This window comes from Coccomyxa subellipsoidea (genome assembly GCF_000258705.1).
Source record: "Coccomyxa subellipsoidea C-169, whole genome shotgun sequence".
Taxonomy (NCBI): domain Eukaryota; kingdom Viridiplantae; phylum Chlorophyta; class Trebouxiophyceae; family Coccomyxaceae; genus Coccomyxa; species Coccomyxa subellipsoidea.
The window spans coordinates 783,313-799,125 of record NW_005178029.1 but is presented as its reverse complement, the minus strand read 5'-3'; the positions used below and the strand labels follow the sequence as shown (position 1 = coordinate 799,125).

Here is a 15,813-nt window from a genome sequence, read left to right as displayed (position 1 = left end):
TCAAATGTCAAGCATCTGATTTGCTGTACGGCATCTTGTCATGAGTTGTGATCACAGCCTGTGATCGCAGCAGTAAATTATTATATTTCCTTTCTTTCTGCCTTTTGAATTGGTAGCGTGTCCCTCATTAGAGGCGCGGCCGAGAAAGCTCCCTATGAAAAAGCAAAAAGACGATTCGCTTTTGTGGGGACTAACAAGAGGCAATTTGTTTCAAACAGACTGTTTGCGGCAATCTGAATTGAGATAAAGAAAGTAGGAAAGCCATGGAGGCAATGGCAGATGATGCGCGGCAAGCGCAGCAACTGCTGGAGCCTTTGCCCGCAAATCTTGCGGCTGGCTACTTCAAGGAGGTACCAGGCATTGTATACGTCACAGCTATACTTATATAACAGCATGTACATCTTACTCATTACTAATCATGGGACAATCGTGCGATCAAGTCTCGGTGTGCTGCAGGTCATCGACAGGGTTGGTGTGGACCTCGAAGTACGCCTCGCCTCAAAAATCAAGGGCAAAGGCGTTTTTGCCAGAAAGGTAGAGACTGCAAGACCAAGCCGGCCGTGAGAACAGCATGATCGTGTTCAAGAGGCCGTAAATTGGCAGCTAGTTTGAAGCTACTGCAGTCTGAAACGAAACCTTGAAAAGTAAGTATTTTGATTTCTTGCGCAGGCCATTGCTGAGGATAACGTAATTTTTGAGGAGCCAGCCCTGGTCGGGGCACAGCACACGGCCAACAGGGCTGATGCTCTGGTCTGCAGCCGCTGCTTCACCTTTATTGGCTCGATAGGCATGCAGATAGCACACCGGCTGCTGTCAATGAGATCTGAAGGTCTTGGCCTTCACCCATCTTTTGCATGCCTCTGCTCTGCCACTTTGTCCATGGATCTTTCTTGTGACACACGGTCGAGTTGCACAATGGAAAACTGCGGACAGACTTTGATGCAAGCGTTATGGAAGTCGCAGGGCCCGTGGATGTGAACCCAGATTACCTCAGAGGCCTCTGGTCCGGCGTGGCAGAGCTGCCTCACAGTGACCGCTACCCTTTGCCAAAGCTGGTGAAACTCCTTCCTGCCCTTCACCGCCAGCAGGCTTGCCGTGATGTTTTTCAGAATGCGCATGCCATCCATGACAGCCAGGAAGACCTGTGAGCTCCATTTCACACAAGGGAGCTTGCCGGAAGGGCTGGATTTTGCACAGGATCAATGATGCCGCCGGATGTTTACACAGGTGACCTGCCTGGGCGGCTGCACGGACACTGTGTACTGCAGCGAGGAGTGTGCGGCTGCCAACTGGGCCGCGCACCACCGGCTGCTGTGCTCCGGCCCGCGCTCTCAGCCCAGTCGTATTAGCGTACCCGCAGATGATGAGCAGTCCAAGTGCGCCCACACAGCCAGCTTGCACTTTTCCCATGGCAGCAATCGCATACTTGCCGCTCTGCTGCGCCAGCACTGCGAGCAATGACACTATATTCATTGTATAAAGAACTTGTGAATTTCAAGTAGTACATGGACTGCATACTAGATATCAGAGTATGTGGTCCTTGATGTAAATTAAATCAATCCTGCCCGGTTTCTGTGTGCAGGCGGCCGGCGTTTGAGGCCCTCAGTGAGGCGTGTGATCAGCCGCAGGTGCCAGGACTGCAGAGCTTGACACCGCCCATGAGACAGCAGCCGCCAAATCTGGCTAAGGCGGACGCGATACGACGCTTCAAGGAGCACGCCGATGAAACCAACGACGCGTTCCACATCGCCGCGCAGGTCGTGGCCGGCACGCTGCTGCGCGCTGAGGAGCTGCTCAGCAATGGCTTTGCACCAGGTTCAACCCTTTGCTAATATTCGCGCCTCACACCTGCCGCACCTCTACACCATAAGCGGTGGATATTGTATCCATGTCAAGCAAGTCCTGCCCCCACATTGCTCCCTGGGGCTTTGGACCAGCCTGCAGGGCCCAGGGATCATTCAGAACAGAACGATCAGCCATGGGTAGAGTCACTGCCTTGTTACCTGTCTTATCAGGTGACTGTCATGTAATGGCCTTTGCACAGGTGACCCATGATGGTCAGTACCCTTAGCTATAAAAAGAGATTCACATTGTGCTGCTGTGCTCCTGTAGAGGCTGCCGGAAGCAGCAGCGAGCGCAATTGGGCGGCGCTGCAGAGAGCGTGGCGGCCGTACGCTGCTGCCTGGAAGGCGCACTGGTGGGAGTGCGTGGCCATCCCCGATGACGTCACCGACGCGGCCTGTTTCCGCAGCGGTCAGGCTCCCACAACACATCTCCATGTGAATTGAAATTCTTTGTGTGTCTGTGGGTGGAGATTTGGAGATCTGTGGCACTGGCATGGGCTGTCTTGGGTCAGTTTGAGAAGCATTCCCTGTCAGAAGGAACAAAGACGAATGGGTACATCACAGCTGGATTCACACACAGATTGAAAGTAGACACATGCAAGCCCAAGGCGTCAGGTGAAGCGACGAGTCTTGTATCAGCAATTCTGAATGGCAGGATGATGTTTTGGCTGCGCTGCAGATCTGCACGAGCTGGCAGGTGATTCGCTGGAGCTACTAAAGGAGTTCCTGTATGATGAGCGCTTCCCGGCCCTGTTCCACCTGGATGTCTATGGCTCCATCATGGGCATCTTCGAGCTCAACAACCTAGGTGAGCACTCCTGAACGCTCAATTTAAATCCTACTGGCTATTCGTTTTGGTCCTACTGGGTTCACCCATACAAGAAACCGCGCGCACCTCTGCATTGCCTCTGGGTGCCCTATTCAGAATAGAGAAATTGCAAGGACAAGGCAGCGTGGGCGCCATGCAAGGAATTTTTGCTGCGGGCGAGGTTTTGGTATCATTGGAAATCATCGCTAGCTTGAGTGGGGCACATACTGCGGTGATTGACAAAGGTGTTATGTCAGGTATATATGTGGCTTCGCCAGTGGAGGACTACTTTGAGCTGTGCCATGCCGAGGACGGCGGCCTGTCAGAGGAGGAGCAGAAGCTGACGCACCTCATCACCCGTGCGCCGTCTGCTTCTTTTTGTCTTGCACACGAAAGTGCTGCTTCATCAACCAGTACTTCCAGATTAATACTGTGCCACATTAGTGAAGTACATGCCAATGAAAGCTCATGCCTGCATCAGTGGCGTCGCTGTGTGACATCTGCTTGCAATGCTCTGTCGCTTCCCTATTTGATATCCTGCAGAATTGCAGTCCAAGCATTCATCATCCTGCTTAAAATTGCGCAACACGAGAAGGTAAGACTAGCATCACTGGGGCGGCAGGTCCGCTGCTGGACAGCTTGGGGGAGTCCTACGGCGCCGGCTGCGAGGGGAGCGCCTTCTACGCGCTGCAATCGTGCTGCAACCACAGCTGCGCGCCCAACGCCCACGCCTTCAAGCGCGCGCATATCGACACCGACGGCAGCGCCACCATCCTTGCAAGGAAGCCCATCGCGCCCGGCGAGGAGGTCTGATCCCTAAATCCTCCTCACTGTATTGATGCTGGCTATGATATTGCACTGCCCTGCTCTTGTCGCCACGGACGTGGCAAGAGATTGCTTGAGGCGGATGGCGATGCGAATTGACAATACCTAGCATGCTTGTCGGCTGGATCTTGATGTAACATGATTGGAACGTCAGTATTGAAGTGTAGGGTCCCGCAGTATGTTGTATGGTCTTCTCTTCGAACCCTTGTCCCTGAACCATGTTGGGCCACATACAGTACAGAGTATAAGAAGAGTGAGATGTGCTTGTCTGGTCTGCACAGGTGTGTTTGTCATATATAGACGAGGATGCGCCGTACCACGACCGGCGGGCTGCGCTGGCCGACTACGGCTTCACCTGCGAATGCGACAAGTGTGTATCTGAGGCTGCAGCGCCTGGAAAGGCCACCGCCTGATCGGGCAACGCTGTGCACCTCGCAGGAATGCATACAAAATTTGTATTACAAACCATTGTCAATGGCATTGTCATTTTTGTGGTGCATGTGGCATGATGCCTCCAGATTGTGTATGTGGTGGCAGGTGGGTTTGCGCCAGTATTTCCCTCTAGAATTTGTTTTGAACTGCTCTATATTGGGGAACGCATGATGACTTCTGCAGCATGGGTATGATGGCTGCAATTAAAGCAGCCTGAACATAATCAGGGGTAATAAATTAAACACTGGTGCTCTATACATTACCCTGAACCAGAATGCTGTGGCACCTGCCTTGTTTTTGCATTGGCCTACGCTGATCTAGAAAGATAGCTGAAAATAACTTCATCATTCGTGCTGTTTTTGCATGTATTTTGCATATGTATAGCGTAGCATTGCAGAATGGCCTACTATGAGGATAAGGTGAGAACTTGCTAAATGTGAGAATCCAATCTTGATTATGGTGCTGGTGCTGGTGCCAGCATCTCTTGTGTTAGTCTTGTGGACGGGCAGATGCAGCGTGCTCAGAGACACGGAGTTGACAATGGCACCCTGGTTTGTCAGGTGACACTGTGCAGACGCTTCCACAGGACCACTGAAACATCGGCCCTTTTTCATGCAACCCTGTTCGCAAGCAGTGTGCTGTGGTGACAGGCTGTCAATGACAGCTGAGCTGTAGCTGTAAGATCCTGGATTGAATTGAAAATTAGCTGGGCCTTGATAGGCAAATCCATGTGCCAATGGGATCAGGACTGCATCACATTGGGAGCAGAATTGGTGCAATATTGTAACCATTCATTATTATATTAATGCTCGTGTCTTTATATGTTTAAGGGCAGCAAGCATGATGACTTTCTCCTCTGACTCCATGTGTGTACACATCAATGCTTTACATGTGGACCAACTTGAAGCTATTAGAAGCTATTAGAGCAGTCAATCATTTGCGTTGCACTCATCCGTTTTGGCTCAGCAGCAAGGAACTTCAGATCTCCAGACCAAAAAATAAAATCACCAGCAGAAATCGTGTCTTCCTGGGCAGAAGCAATGGTACATGTCTGCTTCAAAGTGCCCGCTGCATGGCAAACAACATGAAGCACAAGACTTTTGCAAAGAATAAGTCTAGTCTGCTGTGTGCACGACCAGCGGCTGCAGGTGCCTGTGCATGAGCCGGCTGCCCTCAAAGCTCTGTGCCCATGACATGGGTGCAATGGAGGGGTGAGCTCCAGGCGAGCTGCCCTCCAGTGGGGACATTCCGCCGTTTGTGTCGAAGGATGCTCCATGCAGGTACCCCTGCAGTGACAGAAGTCCCCTCTTTAGAAGACACTTCTTCCCTTTCATGTGCACACACACACACGCTTCCTCCAATTTCATCCGCGCACACATGCATGCTTGCCTCCCAGCAGGGTCGCAGCGCATATACCGCAGTAGAGCCAGGACCCATAATCCCCTCTGCCCCTTGCGAAGGAACTCCACTATAATCCAATCTACCAAGCATTTTGGAATTAGTCTAACTGTCTATCAAGCTGCTGCTGATCAACCCGTAGTGATCAGATGCAATCGGCAATCAGCAGCCTTGGCCAATTGTTAGGCCTATGATGAGATCGAGCAGACGCTACATGCAGCCTGGCAGGAAAGTAACGGCCAAGCAAAGTACCTGGTCGCTGCCGGGAGTGCTGGAGGCCGGGCGCTTGCGCGAGGCGCCAGCAGAGATGGGCCGCATGCCGATGGGCGCGTGCGGCCACAGCGTTGCGGCCGATCCGGCCGGCGCCAGCGGCTGCCGGTGCCGCTGCGCCCCGGGCACGTCCGCGTCCTCCTCAGAGGTGTCGCCGTCCGATGAGGACGACTCATCGTCGTCGCTGCTGGAACTCGCCTCGTCATCATCATCTGCACACATGCACATGCTGTTTATTGAAAGAGGGAGCGCCATTCCAGATTACCACAGCGCTGGAACAACAGCGGTCAGCTTCACAGAACCACCACGAACAAGTATTACAAAACAGTGGCCGCCAGCTTGAGAAGAGCATCACAGCCTGCTCTGCAGAAAGCTGCACCCCAAAAACAGGGCCAGTAAATGCCCCAGCATCGCCAACTCGCGACTGGCTATGCTCTTGCGTTTGCTCGGGCTATTTGGGTATCCGAGAGGGCTAGTGTGTCAGTCAGGTAAGCAGGGAACCGGAGTTCGCTGAGGGGGCTAGTAAGAGTGACTCACCGGATGACTCGCTGACGCCGTCGACCTCCTCGTCGCTGGACATGTCGGAGGCATCGTCGTCAGCCGGCCCAGGCGCGGCGCGCGGGTGGCCGGCCTTCCAGTGCACGTATGTCCTGCCCAGGTCCAGGTGGCGCGCCGAGTGGCGCAGCAGGAAGGGGTCAAAGGGGAAGAACATCTCCAGCGGCCTCTGCGCGCGCGCCGCCTCGCTCCGGCCCGGGAGCAGCGCCGCGCAGTCCATGAGCTCCAGCCGCTGCGCCAGGCGCGTGAACTCGGCCACCACTGTCGGCAGGCACACCGCCAGCGGAGCCAGCCTGTTTTGACAGCAACGCAAATTCAGCATCTCACCGAGGACACTTGAAGAACAATCATTGGTGCCCTCCCCTACAGGAACAAAACAGGGACAGAGATATGGAGGTGGGCACCTTCCGAATGGACACCGGACTTAATAAAGGAGTTTTGTAGCGCCTCAGCTGTCCAGGGTGGGCTTCGGCATGATCAGAGCCATTAGCAAAATTTTGCCAAAGCTCACTCTGAACAGATCAATGCTGAGGCACTCCATGCCACCAAGGACAAGCAAAACGTCCTCATGCAGGTGAAATTGGCTGAGGTCAGAAGCCAAGCGTTCAAATGGAACTTTGTTTCAGGGCGGCGCCGCGGTTTGATCCATTGCGGCGCGCTCAAAATGGCATTTCTCTCATCACTCCTCAGCCGGTATCTCAATTCATCAACAACTGGTAACGCCCTCTCAAGCGCCTCAGCACTTATCTGTACAAATAAACTTTGGCAAGGTCACGGCTCTCGGGAAGATCTCCCAAAGCCTACCCTGAACAGATCAGACGCTGAGGCACACTCAAGTGAAAGAGCAAGGCAGACGTCCTCATGGAGGCGAAAATCGTTGAGGTCAGAAGCCAAGCGTTCAAATGGAACTTTGTTTCAGTGCGACGCCGCGGTTTGATCCATTGCGGCGCGCTCAAGATGGCATTTCTATCATCACTCCTCAGTCGGCCTATCAACACCTTTCTTCCTTCTCAAGGCAAATCTAGCACGCTACACATATTTTCATCGTCTTGCTCTACTTGGTGCAGCCTCAAGCAGCGAAGAAGAAGCAGCGAGCATTACCTGTGGTGCAGTAGCTTTGGCATGACGTCTGTGAAGAGCTGTCGGACGATGTCTGCACTTCTGCCACCTCCACTGTTCGAGTCTGATGGGGATGGGGATGGGGATGGTGCTGGTGCTGATGCGTCCATGAGCTGCTCCAGGCGATAGCACAGCACATACAGCAGACCCTGGCAGGCCGCATAGAACACCTGCAGAACAACAGCCGCCTGTTGGAACGCCTTGCACAACCACCTGATAGGTATGGAAGCAATGCTGCGAAACTTTGTAATGTCTTTGTGCAATGCAGAAGCGCAGAAAAATACCCCGAGGCCTTGCGCATCTTCTGGGTGCCAGGCATCATGCTAACGACACAGTGACTGCATGGCCACAGCATGCGCCAGCCAATGGGTTGGTCAGAGAGGTCGAGGCAGGGCCAGCACCTGGTGTTGGATGCCTCTGAGTGGCCCAGCATCCATGTCCAGCCGCGTGGACAGTGGTGCAATCGTCAGCGCCGCGCGAGCGTCCTTTGCATCCTGCTCCTGGCAGTACGCCAGGCACCAACCCGCCAGCACCTGAATGTGCACGATCACAACCATTCAAAATTCCTACCCTCCTGAAATACCCCCATGGCATTGCATGTCCTGGTGGCAGGTCCTGAGCATGTTCCCAATCTGCAAACGTATGCACCACAGCTGCAGGCGCAGGTGTGCCATTATAGCGGCAGTCCTGGGGAGGCAGCACAGCAAGAGACAGGCGGGTGGGGTTTGGGCATACAGTAACACGAGAAGATGGTATTGCAAGCAGGGGCAGCGCACCTGGAGGGACTCGATGAGGATGTGTTCGGGGACGAGGGCGGCGCGCGCGAGGAAGCTGGCCATGTAGGCGGCGGCTGCGGAGCGGGTGATGGGCGCCACGTTGGGGCTGGTCAGCTGCCCCAGCAGCAGCTGCACCAGGCTTACGCTGCAGTGCTTGGGATCCTGCACAGTCACACACTCTCTCAGGCAACTACCTTTCATGTACTTTTTTATACACATTCATTATGCATCTGGCCTGAATGATAAGTCATGCAATGGCCTGATCACCACCTTGAGTCATATTCAAATTGGCGTGGAAAACATCAGAACTTCTGCGGACCTTCTGATGGCTAGGCGAACAACTGTATGCACTTCCGAGGTGCTTGAGGGGTAGATCGGCTGCGGTAGAAAGGGCAAGGGGAGGGGGCGTGCCTTCTCGCAGAGGTACCAGAGCAGGTACTGGGTGAACTTGGAGCGGTGGGTGTGCAGGATGGTGCGCTGGAAGGTGTGCAGCGTGGTCGCCCAGGCAGCATGCAGCTGCCCCGCCTCGCAGCGGCGGCCCAGGTGCTCAAACACAAGGCCCATCAGCGCGTCCAGCTTCTCTGCTGACTCCGTCGTCGGCTGCCGCCCCGACGGCGACGCCGCTGTCTCCACGCCTGCATCAGCACGTCCGTGAACATTCTTACAACCTGTGCATGTGTGCTGTAAGGTAAATACCGCGCATCCTCATAGCTGTCATGAGAGTGAGATGCAAGCACCAACCAGTCACATAACCACCATGCTCCAGCATGCTACATCTCACAGAGGCTTACACGGGGATTGCGGTGCGGTCTCTTTCATAAGCATCAGGGGTTGAAAGCGGGGCAGGCTGCACTTAAAACTTGTGTATGAGTGGGACAATCACCCCCGGCAGCGCCCTCCCAACCGCCGCGCCCCTGCAGCCGCTCTGGGGCCGATGCCGGCTGTGCTTGTGGGCTGAGGTGCAGCTGCTCCGTCTGCCCCTCCAGCTCAAATATGTCTTCCTCCTCCTGCTCGCTCTCGCCCTCCTCCTCATCCGCCGCATCTGCCCATGCACCCACCAAACTCCGTCAACCACCTCTTTGACAGCCAACATGTGGCGCGTCCTGCACTCGTAACCTGCCCTTGCCGGCCTACAGTATTTCCAAAGGAAAACCTCCAGTCCAGCATCGCGCTTCCGGCCGGACAATTATAACTAATGCTCCAGCCCAGGAACACATCCTGAGTCTGCCAGCTTGAGTGCGCTGAGTGGAACTTCTGGAGAAAGGGCAAGGGCAGCTGGGGGCAAGGCCACCAGAGGTACAAATGGGCATGTGCGCACCGGCTTCAGCGGCGGCGATGTCCTGCCAGCGGATCTCGACGTCCAGGGACAGCAGGTGCTCGGCGGCCGCCGCCAGGATGCCCTCGCGCACGGCTGCGGCTGCCGGTGCCTCGGCCAGCGCGAGCGCGCCGCGAAGGTAGAGGCACTGCGCGTCGCGGTCGCGCAGGCGGTGGGGAATGCCCCCGGCTATCACCGACATCAGCCGCGACGGCGCTGTCGGCACCAGCATCAACACCTGTCGCAACAGTAACAGAAGCTCTGCTCAGTAGCCGCAGGCATAGCCATACCACAGCGCTCCAACATCCTTGAAACCTCAAATCCAAGCGTGCCAGACACGCAATACTAAGAAGCTGACGAAGAAGCATGGGTGCCATGTGAGGGCTTAGTGACTCGTGAAGCTCAGTGTGTGAGCCTTTCCTAGAAGATGTACAAGCAGTCTCCTCATGCTGTCATATATAGCATGGGAGGAAAATACAGATGATGAGAGTTACCTTTTCCAGGGCTGCAATGACCTGCTCCTGGATCGCCACCAGGTCAGGGGACGCCTGCCACTGCTGGCTGTCAGGCGAGCTCTCGCCTGGAGACAGCTGCACAGGAGGCGTGGGAGGCGGCTGTAAGCCCATGGCCAGCACTCGCAGGCACAGGGGCACCAGCGCGCTGTTGGCCACCACAAGATGCGTGACCAGCCTCAGCAGCGCTGCTCTCAGATCCTGCGCACACACCCTCACTTCTTTGAGACGATGCTGTCATGTGCCTTTCCGGCGTACACAGCATCATCTGTGGGGGGATATGCTGCCAGGCCCTTTCCATGCTACCTAGCGCAATAATTATAGCAGTGTTTGCAAAGCGACCAGAGCTTGCAGGATCGGCACACTGTGAGCAAGTGCAGGGCAATCACATGGGACTGGGCAAGATGTCATCCATGCGTTTCTGCTCGCAAGGAGAGTGCTGTGCTGCTCACCGGGGTGGCTTGCCATATGGAGATGTCAAAAACTTCATTCAGCAGGCTCTCATGCTCATGCTCGTGAAGGCTGGACACGCAGGTAGTGAGTGCGTCCAGGACACTGGTCAGATACTCGACTTGCTCCTCATCCTTTGAACCCAGCGCCTTCTCTTTGATGCGCCGTATCTGGTCCACTAGGCTGCACAGAACCAGACCTTGGTTTCAGGAACCACGGACAACGTTTGCTGGAAGCCTGAAGAGCAGCGTGCCTCCAAGTGCATCGTGCAACCCCTACACTTTGGTGTAGCATATGGTGGCGACCACCAGGATGTAAATATTCAAAATTTGCAAGGAAAGACTGCGTGTAGGTCGAGAAAATTAGGCACTTACTTTTTGTAAGAAGCTGATTTGACGCCGCCCTTCTGGGACTTCGATCGGACCGCTTCCTTCACGTGAAGTCTCAAAAGCTCGTCCAAATCTCCTGCACCGGGTACATTGCACCACTCAGCTAAGGGCAGAACGCACCTAGGAAGACCAGGGCTTGCGTGATCTGAAAATGCTTGCCATCGCACCTGCATCGGCGTCTCCAAGCAATGGTGTGTCATGAGCAGCCATTATAAAAATATTGCTTAGGATGAAGGTGTCATCCCCCCGACAATGAGACGGTGTGACCACATCTCAAATAGACAATCAGACGACAGTGGCGACTGCGAGCACGCAACTCGTGGTCATGCACCAACGGCCCCCAGAATATAAAGATGGCAGATGTATTTCTGTTCTGGGTTCCTTGGCGAATGAATTTGAAGAGGAAGGGGTGAGCCGCACTTGGAGACTACTAATGTGCATCACGTGGTGCCAGCAGGTTTACTGATCAGCTTCGTGCTTGTGCAAGTCGCCCATTCTCATCCTCTTGGCTGACACTGACACTCATGTACTGCCAGTCTCCTGAGTTTGCTTCACAGATTGTGCAGAACTGTCAAATCTTGTCTGCAGATCAGATTCTCATTCGCCACTGGCTGCTGGTAACTCCTTCTCCTAATCGATTCAGATATCTGTACTGTCCATGTAACCTGTCATAATGTTCACTTCAGATTTCACATGCTGCATTGGGGGGAGCAGGGGACACCGCTTTCTTGCTTACCTTGACTACCTTTGTGCTTGTGCAAGCATGCGTTGAAGGGCTCACCAAGGCCTTCATTGCTGCATGTGTGACTGCAATGATTGCCTTGCTGAAGAGCGGCCAGGTGCTTGCAAAACACCCAGCACATATATTACGATACATCAGAAACAGAAAACCGCCTGTTAATGTAAATATTTATATTAATGTTAAAGTAAATATTTACCTGAGCTCATGAGCTCATGATCATGATGGGATTACGACCAGACTCTAATCGGATTAGATTGATGTGCCCAGTGATCTCAGGATAAAGTCACGCATTGCAATGCTATGATTGCGCGCAGGACAGCATGCTGTTGCAGGACAGCATGTTGCGCAACGTTGCAATACGTTCATGCTATGATGTGCCATCTTTTTTGACACAACAGTCAGACTCTCACTTGACAGTGCCCGCAACAACAGCAGCGCGAGCAACATTCTTAACATCATGGCAGCCACAACGCAAGGCGCGCTCATTTCCTGGGCACGGCGGGGCCGATCTGGGGCTCGCCGCTGATGAGCTTCTGGTTGGCGCGCAGCACTGAGCCCGGCGCGGGGTAGGGGCGCTGCTGGAACAGCGGTCCGCTGGCTGTGGTGTCGGCCGCGCGCGGCTGCGCCCCCTCCATGCCCGACGACCAGCCGCCCAGCGGAGCATCCGAGTACGCCGACTGCAACGGTCACACCAAGCGTCTCATCACCCACACTTGCTGAGCGCATGCAAGCCGCTCAACGTCCCGGGATTGAACAGCAACAGCAATTGGCAAGTAAGATTTTCCCAAGGAGCTCCTGGGAGATTTTTCGGAGCTCCTCAGCATCCTGAAAGGATCCTGGACCCCAGTTTTGGGAGGTTCCTATGACGATGCTATTCTGGCATCTGAGACCATGGCAAGCCTTCAATCCTGAGGTCCAGGATCCCTTCAATTAATCCAAATGCTTGTGTGCAGGGGCGGGAAGGGTGGCTTGAGGGGTGACTCACGGGGTCCATGGGGTCGATCTCGTCGCGCTGGCGGCGGGCAGCGTGGCGCCGCTCCTGCTGCGCCGCAATCACCTCCCGCCGGTTCAGCCTCTCCCGGGGCTCCACCGGCACCGCAGCCGCCACCTGCATGGCAGCTGCTGGAGCAGCCGCCACTGGCACCGCTGCGGCATCACCTGCAGACATGGACACGACGTGAGTTCATGGCCCTGAGTTCATGGCCCTGCAAGCACACCTTGCCACAGACAGTGCGCTCAAGCAGTTGTTCTCACGTTCCTGCAGATTAAACAGACTTCTGTTGGATGACGGCGCAGTATTTTACGTCAACCGCGTGATTGTATAGTGCTAGCGCACCTCCAACGAGTCCGAGGTCTTGGTAGTAGCCCAGGCCTTTGCTTCCCATCTTGAAGACATACCCCTCCACGCGCCCTGTGAAGCTGGCAGAAGGTACAAAGGGCCCGCTCAGCCCAGCCGCAGCTGTGGGCCGCTCCCACTGAGTTTGGCCTGCCGCAGCCAAAACAGTTTAAGTTCTTCAGGCCTTCATATGTCCAGCACCTCGAGAACGGGTCTGTCTCGCCCACGTTTATGTGGTGGCTCCTCAAAATTTGCTTGGCATCAGCATGTCCAGGTGCAGGTCCCTTGCCTCTCCCAAGAAAAGACACTGGCAACATGAAATAACAATCGCAAGCAGTGAAATTTGGGAAGTCCAGAGGATCAGCACCTGGAGCAGCTGCTTCCAGATTGTGCTCATTAAATGAGCCATTCACGCAATCTTGAAAGATCAGGGCTATTGGTCCACATGGCCTCTCAATGCCGCATTTCACTGATATTGTGATGCAAGTGAGCCCATCAATCACTGCATCTGACCAAGGGGCATCCGCACCTGTGGATGCGTTGAAGTAGTACACCTGCCCAGTGCCAGGGTCGGCTGCCTCACTCCACCCAGGAGGAAGTGCACTGCCGCTGGCCTTTGGTGGCGGCGGCGCCTTTGCAGCACTGGATGCCGGTTTCTGCAGTGCACAATGTTATGTCAATCTCGCAATGCACAATAAGATCAGTTGCCATGCTAAAATATACAAAAAGGAGCGAATTATCTTCTGAACCATGCACACAATGGAGGCTTCATCAATCATGGTATAATCTGTCTTCTTTGAAACGCTAACACAAGTAGGAGGGTCGAAGAGGACTTGCCTGCTGGACGGCGGGAGCGGCGTTTGCAGGCGCGCTGGCCGCAGCTGCAGGCTTGGGCCGCACCCAGCTGCGCTCGCCAGTGCTGACATTGTACCAGTAGGGGTGGTTGTACGTGGGGTCAATAGCCTCCGCCCAGCCCTCGGGCAGCGCCTCAGAGCCGCTCGCCACTGGGGGAGCCGCTGCAGCAGCAGGAGCAGCAGCCACACTGACAGCTGCTGCTGGCTGGACAGGGGCCGCAGCAGCTGAGCTGGCAGGAGTGCTCGCATCAGCCTGCATGCAGCAAGAAACTACCGTCCAAATGCAGCCGCGCATGACAGTGATATTGTGCTGAAGGCCATTTTGATGGCGCTTCAGAACTACGCATGGAGCCACAATGGTTGGAATAAATGAGGCAGCCCGCATAAATCTGAAGCGCTGTCAAGGGATGTTATCACCTCTGTCAAGCTTGGACATGCTTCGAATTGGCCAAAGCAATCATTGCAAGTGGCAAATGGCGGCACCTGAGGCAGGATCCCCCGCATGGCCAGACGTGCACGCAGCAATGGGGGCAGCTCCTTTGCAGGGGCCGGAGCGGCTTGCGAGGCCCCATTGGAGGTCGGTGGTGCCTGCTGCTGTGGTTGGGCCGCAGGCACGGGTGCCGCCCGGATGACGGGCTTGGCGAAATATGACGGCCGTCGCTGCCGCTGCAGCTCCGTGGGTGTGGAGCCTGCCGCCTCAGCAGCCCCGTCTGCAGCACAGGGATCACGGAGTGAAGCAAGCTATGGAATTTCACAAATAAGCCATTGTCAGGACACAAGCCGCAGGAGCTGAGGCAAGCCAACTGCCATTCTGGAGTTATGCTCCCCAACTCCTTTGTGTAATTGTGCCCACGGCGAGAAGCAGAAAGAAAAGGGTGCGATGCGCACTCGACGAGCTTGAAGTCGTCCGCTCCAGGGACGGGTCCCTACTGATCGCCACCTGGCCCACTGTTCCCTGTGCACCATAGAGCTGGCCGAGTCCTTCCAGCGCCCCCTGCTGTAAGGGAGCCGCGCTGGCACTTTGGGTGTTGCTTGGGGCCTGCCCAATGGGCAGCTGCTGCCCCACTGCGGGGCTGCCCGGCAGGCCCATTGGGTGCATGTGCTGCTGGAAATGCGGCATGCCTCGGGCCTGCATTGGCGGTGGCCCCGGCGGCTGCCGAGGCGGCCCGGCGCCGGGCTGCTGAGCCAGATGACTGCCTGCGTGCATGCATCCAGCGGGTTGAGTCCATCTTTACTGGAGACGATCTGCCTTATGTGCAGCCGACACGTATGGAAGAAATGAACAACACTCCCATGTCCTCCAGGCAATCCACCATAAGAAGGGCAGATACTACAGCCAGTGGTGTAGAAGGTTCCCTGCGGGTGAGTATGAGGCGAGGGCTTGAGCTATCATAGGGCTGGAGCTATCACACCGTGAGGTGGCTGGGCGTTGAAGGGTGCAGGCGGCCCAGGAGGGATGCTGCGGATTGCTGGGGGGCCGGGCGGCCGAAGCGGCTGTGCATTAGGCGCCAGGCTGGGATGTGGCATTGGCGGGCCAGGGGGTCTCCTGGCACCGGGCGGACCCGGAGGCTGCATGCGCACAGATTGCTACAACTTGACTTTCGGCATTCTTGTGACATTACTTGGCGACATCCCCAAAGTTAGCACCTCATCCTCAACCTAGTGCTGGTACAGCACTACATGACACGGTGCTTTGCAAGTACCGTATAGTGTTATATATGGGAAAATAAAATGAGAAGAGGACCTGAAGGGGAGGAGGGCCGGGGGGCCGAGGTCCGGTCAGCCGCGGTTGCGCGTTGCGTGCAGCCACCTCCTTGAGAACTGCGGAGGGGGGCTTGTAGTGCTGCCAATCGCCTGCGCCCCTCTCCCTGCTGGGGTCCCCGGCCCCCTGAGCACCCACGAACACTGCTATCATTTGAGACAAGCGGGCAACCATAGCACTCCGTGACCGCCTCCAAATGTCCAATGCTGGAAAGGTGGCACCAAATGGAGATCATTGTTCACAACATGTGTAAAGGCAGTGTGTGTACCGGTCTGTCTCCTCGAATCTCATGCTCAAGTCGTCGCAACTTGTCCTGCAGAAGCCATACTGGTCCTCATCAGCATCCTTGGCATGCATGCATATGGAAGGTGGCAGGCATTCAAACAAGCATGCACCAGGGCAAGCAGTGCATTGCAGTGATGTGCA

At 55.4% G+C, this 15,813-nt stretch overlaps 3 protein-coding genes across 3 annotated transcripts; 1 reads left to right on the top strand and 2 right to left on the bottom strand.

Moving 5' to 3' along the window:
* Nucleotides 1-393: 393 nt before the first annotated feature.
* Nucleotides 394-3,890, top strand: COCSUDRAFT_18366 (SET domain-containing protein; the record flags this gene model as incomplete). The annotated part of the gene is made up of 10 exons (XM_005645267.1): nt 394-534; nt 670-892; nt 997-1,055; nt 1,228-1,350; nt 1,689-1,815; nt 2,113-2,253; nt 2,524-2,652; nt 2,910-3,011; nt 3,275-3,459; nt 3,759-3,890. 10 exons carry the CDS (start codon nt 394-396, stop codon nt 3,888-3,890), a joined length of 1,362 nt encoding a protein of 453 aa, XP_005645324.1.
* Nucleotides 3,891-4,780: 890 nt separating this feature from the next.
* Nucleotides 4,781-11,076, bottom strand: COCSUDRAFT_48407 (RRN3-domain-containing protein). Its single transcript, XM_005645266.1, has 13 exons — nt 10,861-11,076; nt 10,679-10,769; nt 10,307-10,487; nt 9,837-10,055; nt 9,346-9,580; nt 8,911-9,069; nt 8,379-8,662; nt 8,028-8,189; nt 7,653-7,784; nt 7,234-7,421; nt 6,115-6,425; nt 5,560-5,789; nt 4,781-5,195 (listed from the first exon to the last, which is right to left on the bottom strand). The coding sequence occupies exons 1-13, from the start codon at nt 10,901-10,903 to the stop codon at nt 5,025-5,027; spliced, it is 2,406 nt and encodes an 801-aa protein (XP_005645323.1). The 5' UTR covers nt 10,904-11,076; the 3' UTR covers nt 4,781-5,024.
* Nucleotides 11,077-11,917: 841 nt separating this feature from the next.
* COCSUDRAFT_18221 (hypothetical protein) lies at nt 11,918-15,540 on the bottom strand (the record flags this gene model as incomplete). Its single annotated transcript, XM_005645265.1, has 5 exons — nt 11,918-12,112; nt 12,421-12,510; nt 12,779-12,910; nt 13,672-13,758; nt 15,370-15,540. 5 exons carry the CDS (start codon nt 15,538-15,540, stop codon nt 11,918-11,920), a joined length of 675 nt encoding a protein of 224 aa, XP_005645322.1.
* Nucleotides 15,541-15,813: the final 273 nt, after the last annotated feature.